Below are 19,055 nucleotides of genomic sequence, written 5' to 3'. Positions count from 1 at the left end.
TCTTCTATGACCATGATGACCTGAATACTATTATGTTCTTACGCAGTAATTTTTCAAATGTGCTATGTCATTTTTGGTTTGTGGTTAATGAGAGTTAAAACATTGCTGTGACATCATGCCTTTGCTCTTGCAGTCTGAAAATTTACCTGTAGCCGTCTGATAATAATAATTTATACCAGTCTGATAATATATTATCAGACGGCAATGAAAACAAAATCGGACAGTATTTAAAAAACAAAAAGAAGAGTGAAATAAAGGTTAAAAACATGTATGTCCAAAATAAAAAAAAGTTAGGAAAAAAATTCAGGGAAAGCAATCGCTAGGAAATTAAGTTGCTACATTATAGCAAATCCATGAAAAAATCGAGGTAAAACCTTCCCCAAATTATTACTTCCCACCTTTTGAAAGTGTTTTTGATACAGCACTTTGAATAAGCGAATTTAAATCCATTTCTGAGAAATAATCGGCAAATCTATTTTAAAATTTTATAAGGATTGTTTCCAGGTGGCTGCACTTTAAAAACCTGAGAATTTCCATTATATAAACTAAAACTCCAGGATGAAAATCAGCATGTTTACTTTACATGGTGATGGTAATTATGTCACCAAAAAATGAAATCTGTATCAATGTCAATTTATGCACAAAATAGATAAAAACGTTCCAAAATAAAAAAAGAAATCCTTCACCACGGGACGCCTGTCCTGCTTAGCTAAATGACTGCCATGGAATGAATGAAATATGAAACAAGAGTTCACTCACTGTTTTTACTGTCTCATTTCTTTTGTCTACTTATTAGACGGGTAGAAAACAATTGATGCCTAAACTCCCATTGTGTTATTATCAGACTCCTCCAAGTAACTTTTGGACATTTAAATGGCAATGTTTAAGTAAGATACATGCCTCATACTATTCTATATGTAAAATTATCAGACAGTTTTCGGCCCTAACGGGCCTCAAACAGTCTGATAATTTTACATATAGAACAGTATTCGGCATATATCCATTACATATACATGTATGTATCAAGTTGTAAATACTCATTAATTGAACAAGGAAATGTTTAAGTAAACATAGCTCTGACAAGTAAAGGAATTAAACAGTTGATAATGATTCCCTTTTAGGTTGATGCTGTGATAATACATGCAGACACTAAAACTGTGCTTCTTCAGCTTAAACCCCAGTTTCGAGGAATAGTTGTAAGTACATGATGTATAGTACAATCATATAAGCACTAACTCTGATCAGTTATAGTCTAATATTAAGATATTGGTTTGAAATATTGTGCAATATAAAAATGTTGATAGAAAACACATCAAAACCTCATAATACCCCTGTTTCTTGATTATCTGGCTAATGAATTTTAAAATAATATTCACAGATGTAAAAGTGAATAGGATTAGGCAAATCATTTGCCTATGTAACTGTTGATAACAAATATTCTAGATTGTTATTAAAAAGTCTTTTAATCCCTGAATTTTTGGTTTATTCAACAGAAAGCTCCATATTTCCACATAGGAAGTATTTCTAAGTTTGAAGACAATCTTCAAGAGGCACTAGAGGATATGGGGGCTCCAGACTCAGTAGAAATTAAATATGAACAACCGTAAGTATACTGTAGGGAAATTCACTAGTATATAAAACTTCATAGATGTTGAATTGTAGTTACGTAATACAATTATGAATACAGTTGAAAATACATAATTATCTAGAAGTATGTGCTAATTTAATATTAAATTGGATTTTAAGTACAATTTGGTAAAATTACAAGATCTGGATCAAGTACATGTATACACATGTGTAATCAAAGGTGCATTTACCTAGGTACATGTATCTTTATAGTATATAACTTCTTTAAATATTAAATCATTATATGTGAACACTGTACTTTTTATTATCTATTCAAAAATCATTTATCTCAGTTTTCTTCCTTATTTTACAGGTTTAGACCTGGTTTTTCATTGGCATCTCTGTTGACTTTTCTCCTTGTGTTATCAATGATGGTGAGTTGATTAAATAGTCTCGAAGGTAGCTATTTAAAAAAAAATTAATATCTCCTTTATTTGTTAACTTAAGACATCTCATAATTGGCTAGTGCATATGTTTGTCTATCAGATGAATTTTTAAGATATACATGTTCTTTGCCATTATGATGGCTGTGGAACATAATTGCCTCTCTCTAAAACAGTCCATGTTTTGATCCCATAATTCAAAGGGTATATTTTAGAGAATGGTAATTTTAAAAATAGTTTTAAACTCTAAGAGATAATTTTCTAAAAGTTATTTATTTCTGTTCAACTTTAAATTCATTTCCTAGCGGACATTTGCCAGAAGAGGACAAGTTGGAAAGGGGCCCGGTGGGGGAGGTTTGGGAGATCTTTTTGGAATGGGAAAATATCAAGTCAAGAAGGTCACCAAGGACACAGGGGTTAAATTCAAGTGAGTAATTCCATTTGAAGATGTGCATGTATAAAAATACTGTTAAATATTGTATTCAAGAGTTTCAAAGTATACTTTTGCAAGTACATGTATAATGCTTTGCCTTGTTTGCATAATAAAGTTGCAATTTTATTCAATTATTTGAATTCACTTTCACTCCTCTTCTTTTTCCAGGGATGTAGCAGGGTGTGAAGAAGCCAAGATTGAAATAATGGAATTTGTGAACTTTCTAAAACACCCACAGCGGTACAAAGAATTAGGAGCCAAAATTCCAAAGGGGGCCTTACTGACAGGACCCCCGGGGACAGGGAAAACTCTCCTCGCCAAGGCAACAGCAGGGGAGGCAAATGTACCCTTCCTCAGTGCCTCAGGATCTGAATTCTTAGAGATGTTTGTCGGTGTTGGTCCAAAAAGGGTATGTAGTTTTGCATGTACTTACTTTACAGACTTCATACTGAAATTCTTTTGCTTTTGAAAGATGTTTAGAAAAATATTTTGATGTTTTTGTAGTACACTTGCATATACATATAAAGAAATTATTTAAGTTTAATTTGTACAATTGTAAATTGTTAGACTCAGATTCTTTAGGGATGAATTTTATAGAAAAGTAAAACTTCCTGTTCGTGGTAAAATGCCATACTGGTGATGAGTTTCAGTCCTTGCATTTTGATTGTAGATCAGAGAGATGTTTGCACAAGCCAGATCTAATGCCCCCTGTATATTATTTATTGATGAAATTGATGCTGTAGGAAGGAAAAGGTCTGGAAGGTCATTTGGAGGTCACAATGAACAAGAAAACACACTGAATCAGCTTCTAGTCGAAATGGACGGTACTTTCAGAATTATTAAACACTTTTACTTTTTTTGGTTCTCAAAATGATATAAGGTACTTGTACATCTTGGAATACATGTACATTGTAAAGTGGGATCTGTATACGTAATAACAGGTGATGTAATTAAGAAAAATCTTAATAAATATACAAAAAATATTTTGACACTTGTTTACACTTAATGGTGAAACGCTTAGAACTCCTTTTTTTGTGCTTTCTCAGGTTTCAATACCCAGGAAGGAGTTGTGATTTTAGCAGCTACCAACAGAATGGATGTTTTGGACCAAGCTCTACTGCGACCAGGTCGATTTGACAGACAAATATATGTACCCACCCCAGACATTAAAGGAAGGTCAGCATTAATTGCCAGTAGTCAAATCATTGCCCCCAAAAGTTATTGGGAGCAAGGAAATTAAAAACAAGTAAAACCTTTGCAATGACTTTGTAAAGATAAGTAAATGAGTAGCCTTCATAATGTGATCTACACATGTGTTTTTAAAAATGAAGTACCTAAATAAAGGATTGAATTCCTTTTGGAATGAAGAGCAACCACTTTTTCAATGGGGTTCATTATGAAATAGTTAAAATATGAATCTGTTTTTTTTCTTTTAGAGCCTCAATATTTAAAGTTCATTTAGAAAGAATAAAAACAGAGATGGATAAAAAAGAATTGGCAAAGAAAATGGCTTCCATGACTTCAGGTTTTTCAGGTAGCTTGAATTTAATTTTACTCAAAATTTACTGTGGGTGATTTCAAAAGATTTGCAGTGTTTAATAAATGGGTACTATTTAGTACGATTTTTTTTTATACACAGGAGCTGACATAGCTAACATATGTAACGAAGCAGCATTGATTGCTGCTAGGGAGAGTGCAGCATCCGTCACAGTCAAACATTTTGATGCAGCCATTGATAGAGTCATTGCAGGTAAAAAAATTGTTCAATTCTCAAAAATTGATTAGTGTTTGAGTTTAATGTTAAATGTTGATCTTTACTGAATATCTATGTCTTTTACGATTGGTGATAACACATAAATGTACATGTGTAAATTTTAAATGAAAATGAATTTTTGTAAAGGTTTGGAAAAGAAAACAAAGATTTTCCTGCCACATGAGAAGAAGAAGATTGCTTTTCACGAGGCTGGCCATGCAGTAGCTGGATGGTTCTTAGAACACTGTGCTCCATTACTGAAAGTAAGTCCTTCAGTATAAGTCTGATTTTTAGTGACCAGACTCTTTACATACTGTAACTGAGACCAATGCTGTATCTATTGAACTACTCTACCTTAGAACAAAAAAATGTAACAAGTTAGGCTGAGAATGATATATTATATACGTAATAGTTATTCATCATTTACATTGATAGGTTTCTATCATACCACGAGGCAAAGCATTAGGGTATGCCATGTACGTCCCAGTAGAGAGACAACTATACACACAGCAACAGGTAGGATTGGATGTCTAATAATACTTCTGATTTATCATGATATGTACAAACTGGTATATACGAGGGCTGTTCGGAAATTATTGAGACAATTACATTTACTCCATAAAGGATGGAGATAATTTCATGAAAATTCATCAACATTTTATAAAGAACGAATTAAACAATGATGCAAAATTTCTAATTCCTATGATAATAAAAAAAGTTTCGGAGAAATTATAAACATGCATATGTCTGTCGACCCGGAGCAGCATCGCTACGTCATTTAACATCACGTAAGGCGGAGATGGTTTCGCATGTAAAACGATCGCGAAGTGTTTAACACTTTTCCTTCTTTGTTATTACATACAACTTTACAAAAATCAAACAGTCTCTTTTCTCAACCTATTCTTTAAAATGTACGGCGTTGCTACCCCAGTGTAAAATTTTCATATGTGAGAAAGGATGACTTAGAATCATGCAGTGCCGATTTATGCAACAATGGTCAACGATATAAATACCGTAACGATATTAATATCGTATGTAATAGCTGATGGTTGTCCGGTGCTTTTGATTTCACTCTGGTTGAATTAATTGTAAAAAAAAATGTATATCAATGAAAAAAAAAACCAACACATTTGTTTTTCTCGTTATTATTGTTTTAGCAGGTCGTCCTGTCTGGAAAAGAGTTCTACTTTGCGATACACACAATTTTAGGTATGCTTGCTGCTCCGCCCTTGACATCAAAATCCATTTTTTCGTTCTTTGCAGATTTCTCTACCGCGCTTAATTTTTTAATTATCTCCGCATTTGTGATCAAAATTCTAATAAAGTTGCACAACAAGAATTTGAAATAAAGCTGAAAAATTATACACATAAACTGAATTATTTTCGCTCTTATTATGAGTCCACGAAGAGTTAGAACGTTGGTGTTACATATTTTCAATATCTGATTTCGTAACTGCTCCGGGTACCCCTACTATTGATGCATTTATATACCATTGTACGGGATATATTTAATATTTGTAAAATATGTTTTGCTTTTATAAATTCTACGTGTATGTCAAACGTATATGCAAAATTTCACCGAAAGACGTTCATTAGAAAGCAAAATACACACAGTGTCTCAATAATTATCGAACAACCCTCGTATGTACAGTGCTATAAAATGAATGGTAATCTATAGATAAGAATATTTACTGCAGATACTTTAATATGTAAGCTGTCTTAAAATTATTGTCTGTTTTCCCTCTCCTGACTGATTGACTTATTTATTTTATATGGAATTTCTAATCTTGTCAACAACTATTTAAATCTAATTGATACATGTAACTTCTTTTTGTCCCCCGCTTGAAAAGTGGGGGATATTAATTTGGGTCTGTCCATCCGTTCGTCTGTCCATCCGTCTTTCTGCCTGGCTGTAACGATTTCATTTCCGCACGATACTCGAGAACCCTTTGAGCTTTCGAATTGAAATTTTGCATAGCAACTCTCTATGGACTAAAGAAGAACCCTATTGATTTTGAGGTCAAAAGGTCAAGGTCATAAATTCGCATATTCTGTCTGTTATAACACTTTCGTTTCCACGCAATATCTCAAGAACCCTTTGATCGTTTGCAATGAAATTTTACATAACAACTCCCTTTGACCTAAGGAAGACCCCTATTGATTTTGAGGTCAAAAGGTCAATGTTCAAGGTCGTAAATTTATATATTCTGTCTGTTTGTTGCACTATCGTTTCCGTGCGATATTTCAAGAAGATTTTGAGCTTTTGCAATGTACATGTAATTTATACCAAAACTCCCTTGGACCTCTCTCAACCCTCTCAAAGTGTCCCGCCCCATTTGTTTCATTAGTGTTTAATTTATTGTATTACATGTCGCTATTTTTAACACAGGGGCATGAGGAGAGTTATTATGCATAAAACAGGTTCTCGGTGGACTTTATATTCTTATTACAACTACTAGAACTGTTTAATAAAGGCTAAATTAGTCACCATGCATTGTGTAAAATTTTGACAATATCGAACGTGAATATATACATGTATGTGACTTCATGTTTGCATATAATTGTCGCTGATCGTAAGCCATTCCGTGGTGTAGTGGTATATCTCTCGCTTCACATGTGAGAGGTCCCGGGTTCGAATCCCAGATGGTTCACTTTCTTTTTTTCTGAAATACTTTTTTTTTCTACTAAATGATAGTATTCAGCATGTAAAATGAAAAATTTATAAGGTCTGGCTTGTACAAACTCATAAAATCATCATTACAGTGTGATAAATATTCCATATATAAGAATCTTCTATACACATAATAAAGAATAAGCAATCAAATTTTTATATCCATATTGGCATATTTTATTTGCTTCAGTATACATTTAATAATTCTACAAATTCAGTCAGGGGGATCTGACCCCTAGTCCCTACCCCCACCCCACCCCCCTGACCCCCGAGCTGCACATGGTTTACTTTTTCCCTAAGTGGGGGACACAAATTCTCTGAATTAACTCGTTTGAAATAATTTTGAAAATTAAAGCAATATGAGCTGCAACTTCTGTCAATGACAGAAAAAAAATGTTAATAAACTACTTTTGTTCATATTTGAGATGGAAGAACTATTTATAAGCTTCGATTGAATCAAAATTATGTTATTGTCATCCTGTACAAAAAAATGATTTCTTATATAAACTGTATATTGGATTTTATAAAGAAGTCGTTCTTCTCCATTATTTTAGTCTAATTGATCATAAATGTTTTAAGTTACATGTACACATTTATCATAATAACACATTTTAACAGCAAAATAAAATTTTCATAAATGCAGCTCATATTGCTTTTTAAAGCATTGATGTTAGAAAAAAAAAATTATTCTCTTGCCTTCTACCTACATATTTTTTTTTTCCACTTGCAAGCAGGAGAGTGAAGCAAACCAAAATGTTCAAGGTGGCCTAATGAAGTATTCAGTGAAATTGCTGTAAGTAGTGATTCCTTAGTAAATAATGGCATGTTTTTTATAAATCAGATCCAAGATCAGATGTGCCTAGCCTTGGGAGGAAGAGAATCAGAAAAGCTGTTCTTTGGGGAGTATACATCAGGGGCCATGGATGACCTTCAAAAAGTGACTTCTATGGCTTATTCACAGGTATAGAAAGCATGGTTTTTCAATTATTCTGACATGCTCTAAAAAAGATTTCATATGCATCTATTGTTATAAATGAATTTTACTGTATATAGGTTGTAAAATTAGTTTTCTGAACATTGTTTTGGCAATTGTTTTTTTGACTGTCTTGTCTTGATGTTTCCTATTGAAGTATACAATATAAATCCTGTTTTTGGATCTTTGTCTTTCTCATTTAAGTTCACTTTTGTTGTTGGTATCTTATAAATTTATAAATATAGCATTTTTATGATGAGTTTAAGGAAAATAAGTACACGATTGACTGTTTTTCAGGTGGTTACCTATGGAATGAATGAAAAAATAGGTCAGGTCTCTTATCACGATCCATCCAAACAAGACCAGGGCTTCACCAAGCCGTACAGTGAGGAGACGGCTAAGATGATTGATGAGGAAGTGAGGGCCATGGTCAAAGAGTGCTCAGATAGGACCTTCCAACTCCTCAAATCAAAGAAAGCAGAAGTAGAGAGGGTAATTATGTTATTGTAATTATACATGTACATTAAATGGAGAAATTTCCTCATGACAGGTATAGAAAATGTGATGTTGTAACAGTTAGAGAATACTATATACAGGGAAATTTTCACCCCAGTTTTATCTTCGCCTACCCTCATTTGGGTGAATTTAAAACGTGTCATAATTTCTTAAACAAAACTATGACTGTGCGAATTTAAAATGGGGCAAAATTGTTTGCAAGTGTGAATGGGCAAAAATAACCTTATGTACCATACTTGAATATGCATTCTGTATATATAATTACCTTTCATTGAATAGGTGGCTACAAGACTGATGGAGAGAGAAAAAATAGAAAAAGCAGATTTAGAAGAACTACTTGGAAAGAGACCTTTTGCAGAGAAGACAACTTATGAAGAATTCGTTGAAGGCACAGGTTGGTTGTTTTATTGGCATGTTTTGTCTGAATTGAGTTAGGGCCGGTACACATGGTAAGGCTTGCCTTATGTCATGGAACTTAAGTTCAAGCCTTACCCTGTGTACACCCTTAATACACGTTTTTTCGAGCCTCATGAGTCTGACTTAGGAATAGAACACTGCTCTGTATCTTAATACAAGACTCAACTGACATTTATTTCTTAACCAATGAAAACCATTCACCCAAAATTCAATGTATTTTTACAAAACAATACACGTTGGTATATTGAAAGGAACACAAAGTATATTCGAATAAGATAAGGAAAATTTCTGCAAATGCTTCTGTTAACCTCCTCCTCTTTGTTAAGAAGTGTGAATGCAATGGTCGGTAAAATTATTTCAGAGTCCTATAGCTAGTAATCTATTATTCTGTTAAATAATGTGCAATGTTTATGGCTCAAAACACATGGAATTTATGTAAATGTTGTTTATAATCTTGTAAGTCTTGCCTTAGCGTGTGGACATGAGAGCCGTACGTCCTGCAAAATGTAAGGTTTTAGACTTATAAAGCAAGCCTTACCATGTTTACTGGCAAGTCCCAAGATATTAAGTTAAGGCCTAAGCTGCTAAGTGGGAAAAAAATGAAAATTCCTTCAGCCTAGATGACATGAACTATAGAAAAAAAAAACTCCATACATATATGGTATTGACTGCTTATCATTGTGGGATATTTCTTGATTCTAAGCCGTGGATATTTTAAAAATCTCAATATTCTAGGTTTTAAATATGTAAAGATGTTGTCTTAACTTTATTGTGCAGATATTATTACCATATAAGTGGAAATTTTAGCGAGACGCAAATTTAGCGATTTGTCCTTAAGATATGGTATTTTATTTTTACCAAGGAGTAATTTTAGCTATTTTAAAATGCTCACTAATGAAACTTTTACAAATAAAACACAATTTATTTTTAGCGATATTTAATATTAGTGATCTCAGAACCCTCGCTAATAATGCCAAAATTAAATCATCGCTAAAAATTCTGCTTATACGGTATAGACGGGAATAAAGTGTTTACTTCATGTGTATGGTTGTTCATAACTAGAGAATATATTCATACTGTATGGATGTACCATTTACAGGTACCTAAATAAGATCAGACAACATGAAATGCAATGTTTATTAACCGATAAGTACAGAATTTCTATTTGCATTTTCTCTCAAGTTTGTGGCATTTTTTATGAAAGTATTTTAAATTACTATTTATTTCATAGTTTGCAATTTTAAAAGTGGCTGCCGGATAGACAAATACTTTGGAATCATACATGAATTTTTTGTGAGGATTGGTATTTATGGGCAACCAAAATTTCACTGGTTTCTGGGGACATATTTTGAGGTTTTAATACTGGTACAGTATGTGTAGAAGACATATTGAAACCATACATTTCATGGTATGTTAATTCAAAGGTTTACTGTTAGTGTAACCCATGAAATCCCCAAACACGGGGCCCCAAGAACAAAAATGATTACACAGTATTATGCATATAGCCAATTTCAATAGACCTAACTGATTACGCTGTTTGTGACGTGCTAACGTTTTGCTAGTCGAGAGGTTTAAATACTACGTCACATTGTCACCACATCAAAGGAAGTAGCCGAGATACAGCTTGTTTGCTGGGTAAAAATAAAATGGAGTAGACAGTCCCGCCGTTGTTTTCTTGCATATTACCAACATAGTTAAATGTCTTTAAAACTTGAATAAATCAATGAAAGCATTTTATGATTTTTTTCAGTCCATTACGAATATTTAAAGTGGACAATTATTTCATTCTATCGCAAACTTTATCTTTTTGATATTTGCGTACATGTATAAAAATCAAGTAGTGCATAAGTGCATTTATTGGTTACGCGTATCAATCCAAGCTATGCATTCTGAGATTGTTGCAATTCAGTGCAAGAACTGCTGAAAAATAGAGCCCCCTCTCTTCGCATATATTTGAGAGAAATGGTGAAGAAGAAAGGCCAGGGGAGGCGTTAAAATTTTATCGATTGAAGTTCAATTTAGTTATGTTTTAATAAAGAGGTAGGGGCTCCATGTGCGAAAATCGGCCCCAAATTTTTCGAATTTTCAAAGCTAGTTAATAAAATCGACTTTACTTATATTTCACAGTTTACCATCATTGCATTCCACAAATAGCAAAAGTTCGGGAGATTGACTACTTATGACGTCATATTTGTGACGTAAATCTGACGTAATTTGGCAAAAATCATCAAAATCTCATAATTTTTGCCATAAATTGATTAAAAAAAATACCTCCGCACACACCCACCAAAACAAAATTTCTTGTAAATGTTCATTATTAACAAATCTATCAACAATTGAAGTATCGTATTGGTGGAGGCCTGCGGAGCATGAAAAATCGATCGATGAACGAAAAGCTTTCCTGTCATTCCAAGTAATCAATTATCATAATTTACATCAATATAATTTCCAATAGATATAATATTGTGTTTTTGTATCACCGTACATATTTTAAAAACATGTTTTAATATATCTACTAAAAAATGTAAGAAATTTTTATCAATTTAGGACATGGTAGCTGAAATATGCTGTGATTTTGGGTATAATAATTCCAAATCAGTCCGAATTTTGCTACACTCACGCAGTCATTTACCTTATATACCGCTGTACCTCGCATTACACATGCACACCTGTGTCAATCCAACCTTTATTTTTAAACAGAATGGTTTGTGAATATTACATGCAAAAATAAAAAGGCATAATGTATTAATTAAACTCTAGCTTCAACAATATCATTCATAATTTGCTACCCTTTTCGAAAATCAACTCGTATGAAAACGATGCATTGGACTTCCCATCGAAGTCGTGACGTTTTTGCCTAATCAGTTGTGAATTGTTGATGGATAAAACATAATGAATTAGGTTACGATAGAATGAACTTCCAAGAACATTATCTGTTTGATAACACCTAAAAATATACAAAGTTATGACTGCTATTGTACCCAACTCCCTACAGTTTGGTATTATCTATTTTCGAATCACGTGTACAAGACTGCAGCTGAATTAATTGCTCATTCTGCACACATAATTTATTTATATACAATGTTCTATACGTGTAATAAATTAATATTGGTTTCTTTAAATGCAACTTAAAGGGTATGTAAGTAACGTTTTTATAAAACAAAGCGAAAACTATTCCAAAGTCAAAACCGGGTTAATATCGGTCAGCGTCAGTCATGTAAATACCACCGCCCCCCCCCCCCCCCATCCCCTTCTTTCTAATGCGCCGATTTGTCGAAGATATCTTGTTCTATTATATGAATATGATTTTTTTGTCAACTTGGACAACTGGCTTTCATATATTAAATATACTGAATTCTGCATCTTTATAAGTATTATATAACATTCACAGTTAAAATAAAAAAGATGATTCGAAATAAAATGAATGTACCTGTAAATATTTGATCCACACACCTCATTACAATTCTGCGTGTAATTAGTCTTTCATAAAAAAAAACTTAAGTAAACAGCGCAACAATTGAACACAATTAAAACAAAATGATAGTAAATCAGCATGTGCTTTTCTGTTTATAAAAAAGAAATTAAAAAAGTAATTTGAGCGGAAATAAATTGGATGCCGTGGAACCCTCCTCGAAAACAGATAAACCTCTATGTGAAATGACTATGAAAAGTCAATCATTGAATGTGGTATAAGTGATTGTTGATTGAATGTTGTTTACATTAACCATTTGGAAATAGTTTATACTTAAAATAAAAGATAACAGTGAAATTTCAACTCACTTGTACATTACATTTTATTACGAAAGCCCAGTGAGCTCATTTTCGTAAGTAAAAAAAATAAATTTTTCGCGTAATAACGCGAAACTTTCGCGAATAAACGCGTTACTTTCGTGCTATGACGCGAAACTTTCGCAATATAAAGCGTAACTTTCGCGAATAAACGCGTTACTTTCGCGTTATAACGCGAAACTTTCGCGATATAACGCGTAACTTTCGCGTCATAACGCGAAACTTTTGCTGTTTAACGAGACATTTGCTTTAGTCTCAACGTTCTTTTGATTTTGTCATCAATTTTATTCATTTAATACAATGATAATCAAAAGGCTATTTTGATCTTGGACTATCACAAGTTAAATTTTAAGCTTTCTTGCTATTGAATCCATCTTAACCGTCACAATTTGTCTTTCTCAACGCTGTTCAACCAATTCAAAGTTTATGCGAGTTCCAAAAGTTAAACTTCAAGCTTATTAATTTCGGGGAAAATCACCCCTTTTCCGTTTTTTTATGCACTCTCTAGAGAATTTGAAATAATTTTATTCTATAGAGATCAAGATTTCAGAAAATTGTCAAAATGAGGTAAATTTGTCAATTGTGTTCCACCGCATTTGTGAAAATTTGATAGCAGATTTTCATTTGTCTCCTTTAGATTCACTGTGGAAATTAGATATCCTATTTTGAGGTTGCACCACGTTTTCATTCCATTGCTTACGAAAACATTGACAATTCAGAGTGTAAAAACTCTGCTGTATACCTTCATAGTTTTTATTTATGGCTAGTCCACGAACTTCTCTATAACCCAATATTGGAGACAATGAAATTATACATTGTTCATTCACTTTTAAGTTATGTTTCTACAGTGTATAATTTTTTGTCCAAAATGATTGATTGCTTAATTTACTAGTGGTACAGTTGAAGTAAATGTTACTGATTAAAAAACAGCTAGAAAAAATGTCAAATGGAGATTTTCCTTAAGAAATAATCAGTCTAAAGAATTTAACAATTGAAAAACATGTACAAGAAAGTAAAATTCATTTTATTAATTCAATAGTAAGATTTTTAAAATAAGATAAAATATTCTGATGACTAATCTACCCTATTCTAGCATAATATTTTTTCGCAAAATAACGCGAAAGTTACGCGTTTATTCGCAAAAGTTTCGCATTATATCGTGAAAGTTACGCGTTTATTCGCGAAAGGTACGCGTTATAACGCGAAAGGTTCGCGTTATAATGCGAAAGTTAGGCGTTTATTCGCGAAAGTTTCGCGTTATATCGCGAAAGTTTCGCGTTATAACGCGAAAGTTACGCGTTATATCGCGAAAGTTTCCTGTTATAACGCGAAAGTTACGCGTTTATTCGCAAAAGTTTCGCATTATATCGCGAAAGTTACGCGTTTATTCGCGAAAGGTACGCGTTATAACGCGAAAAAAATTATTTTTCTTACCTACGAAAATGAGCTCATTGGGCTTTCGTATGATATGAATAAATGGAATGTTGTATTTAAAAAAAATCAGAGACATTCTTTTCCAAGGATGAAAAATTTTATGTAAATCAGATAGCTATTAATTTCATATGCTGAAGCTAAGTTGTTTCAACTCGTAAGGGGGGGATTAATTGTTGTTTATTGATCCCCTCGAGAATCCTTCACTCATGGAAACGCAACTTGCTCATTTGCAGATCTAAAAGGGATAGGGGTAGTTTGGTCCGCCCCTCCCCCCGGAATTTGCAGAGTTAGCAAATTCATATACTAAACCAAATAAAAGAGACTTTGAACAGTGAGGGATCTTTTTCGTGAAAAAACAACAGGGGACACCGATTTATATGATCTCATCCGAACAGTCTCAACGTCCCGCAGTTAATTTCATCCCATGACGTATCTAATGATAAGGTCTGAATAGGAAGGGGTTTGTCTTGATCACATGAAAAAATGTTATAGTTAAATGTTTACTCAAAAAAATAATGAAAAAAAAAATCACTATATATTTAAAGCAATTTGATTTCGAGGGGTCCATTTTATAGCATTAGTTTCGGCCGCAGGAGCGGCCGATCTATTTGTGGTTGTATTAGAGACGTTATTTTTTTAGTAGTTCAGTAAAATATTTTTTAAATGATAACATGTATAAAATCAGAAATGAAATATTTCAAAACATCACCTATTCCCAGTCTTACGTGCTTGATTTTAATATATATTTTTTTCGGATTATCAAAATGAAAAAGGTTTAGTAATGTCCACACAACAATACGTGTATTATGTAAATCAAAAGAGTAACAGGGACGATAGAATTAAGGCTGAGCATCCCCTTGCAATTATATTGATCAAGCTTAAGGCAGCATTGGACATCGATCCCGATGCAAATTACGTCACCTCCGTTTTGCACAGAATTAACACAGAATTAGTCCTTAAATACAAACACACACAGTTGCCTTCCAATATCCCCTAAAACTCTATTGTAAAGAAGTAATTAGACTTGTGCATCTTTTAATATCCATATTAAGATATTAACAAGACTATTACTTAAAAATCCTAAATGACGTTCAAAAGTCATATTTCATGGACGATATTGGGTGCAAAACACAGTTTTATGTATGACGTTATCAGGACGTTACTTGGTGAGGGACAAGCAAAACTGGCCCCTGTAAAGAATAAAATGGAGGCTTGTTACATATACTTCTGCATTTCAACGGAAAGATAAAATTGTGAATTTAATAAATATCCAACTATAATACATTCATCAATTACTACTAGGGAGTATTTGACACCTGAAATATGGGGGATATTGGGTTGTTTATGTATCCATTTTCAGCATTTTTAAACCCCCCCCCCCCCCTGCTCAACAAAAACAGAAAAAATCTGACAAAATAAGTTATGTGCATTTCACAGAACAAGTCCTAAGGTTTTCTTTTAGTGTGCTTTTAGGGTACATTTTCCACCTCTTGAAAGAGCTACATTACCTGTTAATTGACTCATGCAATTCCGCACATGTGAAAACAAGATGTTTTGGGAGTTATCTCCCCCTATTAAAAAGTCTCACAATTTTTTTTTCTAAAAATGAATGCACATTTTTTTTCTTTAAATATTAAGAGAAGACTCTACTTTATGCGAATAAAAACAAAAAAGATGCAGTTTTCATCTAGACTCCTATAAATAGCAGGAAAATCCCTACCCAGCATGCTTCTCTTTGGGAACCCCCCCCCCCCTGGATTTTATACTAAACTGCGTTTAGCTACCATTAGAAAAAATTGTTTTATTAAGAGGAATTATATACTGGACAGAAGTCTTCATATCAATTTACTGATGACCTCTATATTGCAACAAATTGAAAACATATCAACGTTTTGAAAGTGACCAAAATTATCAAGTTTTTGAGATATTTCCTTTCTGTTATTAATGTAGTCAGAGACATATTTATGAAGAAAATTGGTTGCTATGACAACCATCAGATTATCATCATCATACCCTGACAAAAGAAATTTAGCCGTTGTAAACTATCAAAAAAGTTTTGTTGTTCTTATCAATATTAGTGAGTATGGTTAACTCAGTGTTCTCTGAGGAGGGTACCGAGTAACTGTGTGTGTATAACGTAATGACGCTACTTTTTAACGTTAACGTTAACTATTAACGGCGGTCAATCAATGCCTTAATTTTCTCCTTAAATTAAGTTTTTCGGACAAATTGGTGTTATTTTTAAAAAATAGACATCCACAACATATAATCAAAAAAATAAAATTTATTTTTGAGCTGGGGCCGATTTTCGCCAATGGAGCCCCTACCTCTTTGTATATATAGTAAAATTAATACCGAACGACAGAATGTAAAGCGTAAATCTATCTACACATGCACTTCCTGATTCCTAGAGAGGGGCATGGCAAATTTTGGAAATAAATGAATAAAAAATCTTTAAAGAAAAGTATATCCTCGACCAGCAAGAAAATAAATAATCTGTCCTTGGCTGGTACTTCTAACACCTCACTCCAACCGTTTTTTTTTTCTTTTTGTTTATATTTATATAAATATTATTTTTTCTATTCATATGTTAAACTATTCTTTTTACTCTCTCTCTCTCTCTCTCTGAATTCATTCTAAATATGTACAAATTGATAATCTACTCCTCATACATTTGTTTTTCAATGTTAATTGTACCTTGACCTATGGAGAGAACGATCATAGGCATTTAAGCCTGCTGTTCAATCCAATTCAATGAATCAAATATATTTTAAACTAACTCCACCCGAAATAGAGTTTACTTTTTTTCTTTGGCTTGTCAAATTTTCTTCGGTTGTAAAAAAAGAAAAGAAGTGATCCATCCCTGATTTACATGGTGATATGAAAAGAAATAATCTGAAACGGAAATTTCACCAGCCCTTCTCCTGGGCGTCCCTTTACCCACACAGTGTATGTACATTCATTTTCTCAAGGCAGCTGCTGTAACAAGGAACAATCATCTCGTCTCTACAAGTCCTTTGTTTCGCTTGCGTTAATACAATATAAATTGTGACATATACATGTACACAAATGGCAAATGCTATAAAAAAATTATTATATCACCTCGGTTTCAATTTTATGGACTCTAAAAATGCATATAATATAAATAATGCTCTTTTTCAACTGTTTAATAAGATTTGTGCTGTCTGCCCCCTTTTGTAAACCGTTTAACGCGGCGATGTGTATTGCAGCTGACCGACTTTAGCGTGGGAGAGAAGTGATCTCGGCTACTTCCTTTGATGCGGTGACAATGTGACATAGTATTTAAACCTCTCGACAACCAAAGCGTTAGCACATCACAAACAGCGCAATCCGTTAGGTCTATTGCAATCAGCTCTAATTGCTCATCCTTGGCAGACATGATTATTAATATAGTTGTAATTTGATATGACAGGATCTATAGAGGAGGACACAACTTTACCAGAGGGCTTAAAAGACTGGAACAAATCGGAGGAGGAGAAAGACAAGGAGGAAAAGAAACCAGAGGAGGAAACAAAGAAACAAGAGGCCGAGTCCACAGCTACCCATTAATGGGAGTCCATTGCTAGCCATTAATACCAGTCCACTGCTAGCCATCAAGTTCTATAAACTGTGTAGTGGGATTTTGCATCATGTGTGTAAACTTCAAGAAAAATTGAGTGTAATAGATTTAATAATTCATCATTTTTCAAAGACACTTTCCTGAACTGTATGTGTAGAAAGTCAATGTCTAATTGTTTTGAAACATTGTAATTTATGAAAATTCAAATGTAAGAAATTTGGCTTTTTGAGTTTAAGAAATGCCATATTATTGTGATGGAACTGTACTTGTTAAAATATTAAATTTCGTAAATACATGTACTTCTGCTTATTTTTTCAGGGTTTGAAGATTCACATTTAATTTAAATCATTATGTGTTATTAGAATTCAGCTAAATTAAATAAAACCAAAGGTACAAAATATCTACATATAAATACCTCAAATAAGATACTTATTATCATCAAACTTTGTCAGTTGATGCTTCTTGGGTTATTGGCTTTTTTTTTTTTTTTTTTTTTTGAAATTCTAGGATAAAGTTTATTAGGAGAGCAAGTCAAGGACCTTGGGCCTCTTTGCCCTCTTGTATCGTCACTCACAAGCACTTGTTTCATATAGAATGCTAGTTTTCTACTATACAATTAAATAGAAAACTAACGTACTGTGTGAAACAAGCATCTGTGCTGTCACTGTCTTTTTTCTTTGATAACGTATGTCTTACGATCTAAATCATTCATAAAGTAATCAAAATGAAAATATCCAGTGGCAGTGGGCAAAGCAGACTCTCTCCTCCTCACGATATTAAATTTTATGATTTGACAGCTTTGTTCATTTGAAATCAGTTATTTTGACCAAACACATAATCATTATTGTAGATCATTACATCATCACAAGCCACTCTATTCCCACATTGTGGGAATAGAATGGACACAAAACCCATGGCTTGGGACGATGGGATCATTAAGTGAATTTATTTTCAACAAAACTTTCAAGAAAAGACATCTGATCGTCACTGTAACCTTGACATTTTTCTTTTACAAATATAAACATGAATTGGATTTCTCCTCTCCATCTCAGATGTTGAAGTCAAGATCTGTATTACAAGAATGTGTCTGGTAATCTCTCACATCGCTTGTGGATCAATATTCAATCGTCTTTTTAAAATCCACAAAAAATATACAACACAAAATATATTTAGTGATAAAAACTTTATATACAAAAAATTGTACAAACCAGGTTTTTTATAATGTTGAAAAGATTAAAGAATGCAATTCAAAAACAAGTGATTTTCAGTGGCGGATCCAGAAATTTTGAAAAGGGGGGCTGACCAGTCTGAAGTCAGGGTAGGGGCCCACAGTCACACCAAAAAACATTGATTTATCAAATATTGTGTATTTTTGAAGACTCAAAAGGGGGGGCCCAGGCCCCCTGGGCCCCCCTCTAAATCCGCCAGTGATTTTAAATAATAAAAGTGGCATTTGTTGGTGATTAATATCACATACCAG

At 33.2% G+C, this 19,055-nt stretch overlaps 1 protein-coding gene across 1 annotated transcript; it reads left to right on the top strand.

Annotated features, from left to right (window-relative positions):
• Nucleotides 1–1,121: 1,121 nt before the first annotated feature.
• LOC134273184 (AFG3-like protein 2) lies at nt 1,122–17,874 on the top strand (the record flags this gene model as incomplete). The annotated part of the gene is made up of 15 exons (XM_062755364.1): nt 1,122–1,196; nt 1,494–1,603; nt 1,940–2,000; nt 2,315–2,436; nt 2,611–2,851; nt 3,113–3,266; nt 3,489–3,618; nt 3,879–3,976; nt 4,082–4,192; nt 4,343–4,458; nt 4,631–4,711; nt 7,708–7,827; nt 8,137–8,331; nt 8,635–8,749; nt 17,429–17,874. Coding segments are annotated over 15 exons (1,866 nt in total), but the record flags the coding sequence as incomplete, so codon positions are not given.
• Between the last annotated feature and the right edge of the window lie 1,181 nt (nt 17,875–19,055).

The sequence above is a fragment of the Saccostrea cucullata genome, unplaced genomic scaffold, assembly GCF_032062105.1.
Source record: "Saccostrea cucullata isolate Sc308-1 unplaced genomic scaffold, CSIRO_AGI_Scuc_v1 ctg7826, whole genome shotgun sequence".
Classification (NCBI taxonomy): Eukaryota; Metazoa; Mollusca; class Bivalvia; order Ostreida; family Ostreidae; genus Saccostrea; species Saccostrea cuccullata.
Note: the sequence above shows the minus strand (reverse complement) of the source record. Positions and strands in the feature narration are given on the sequence as shown.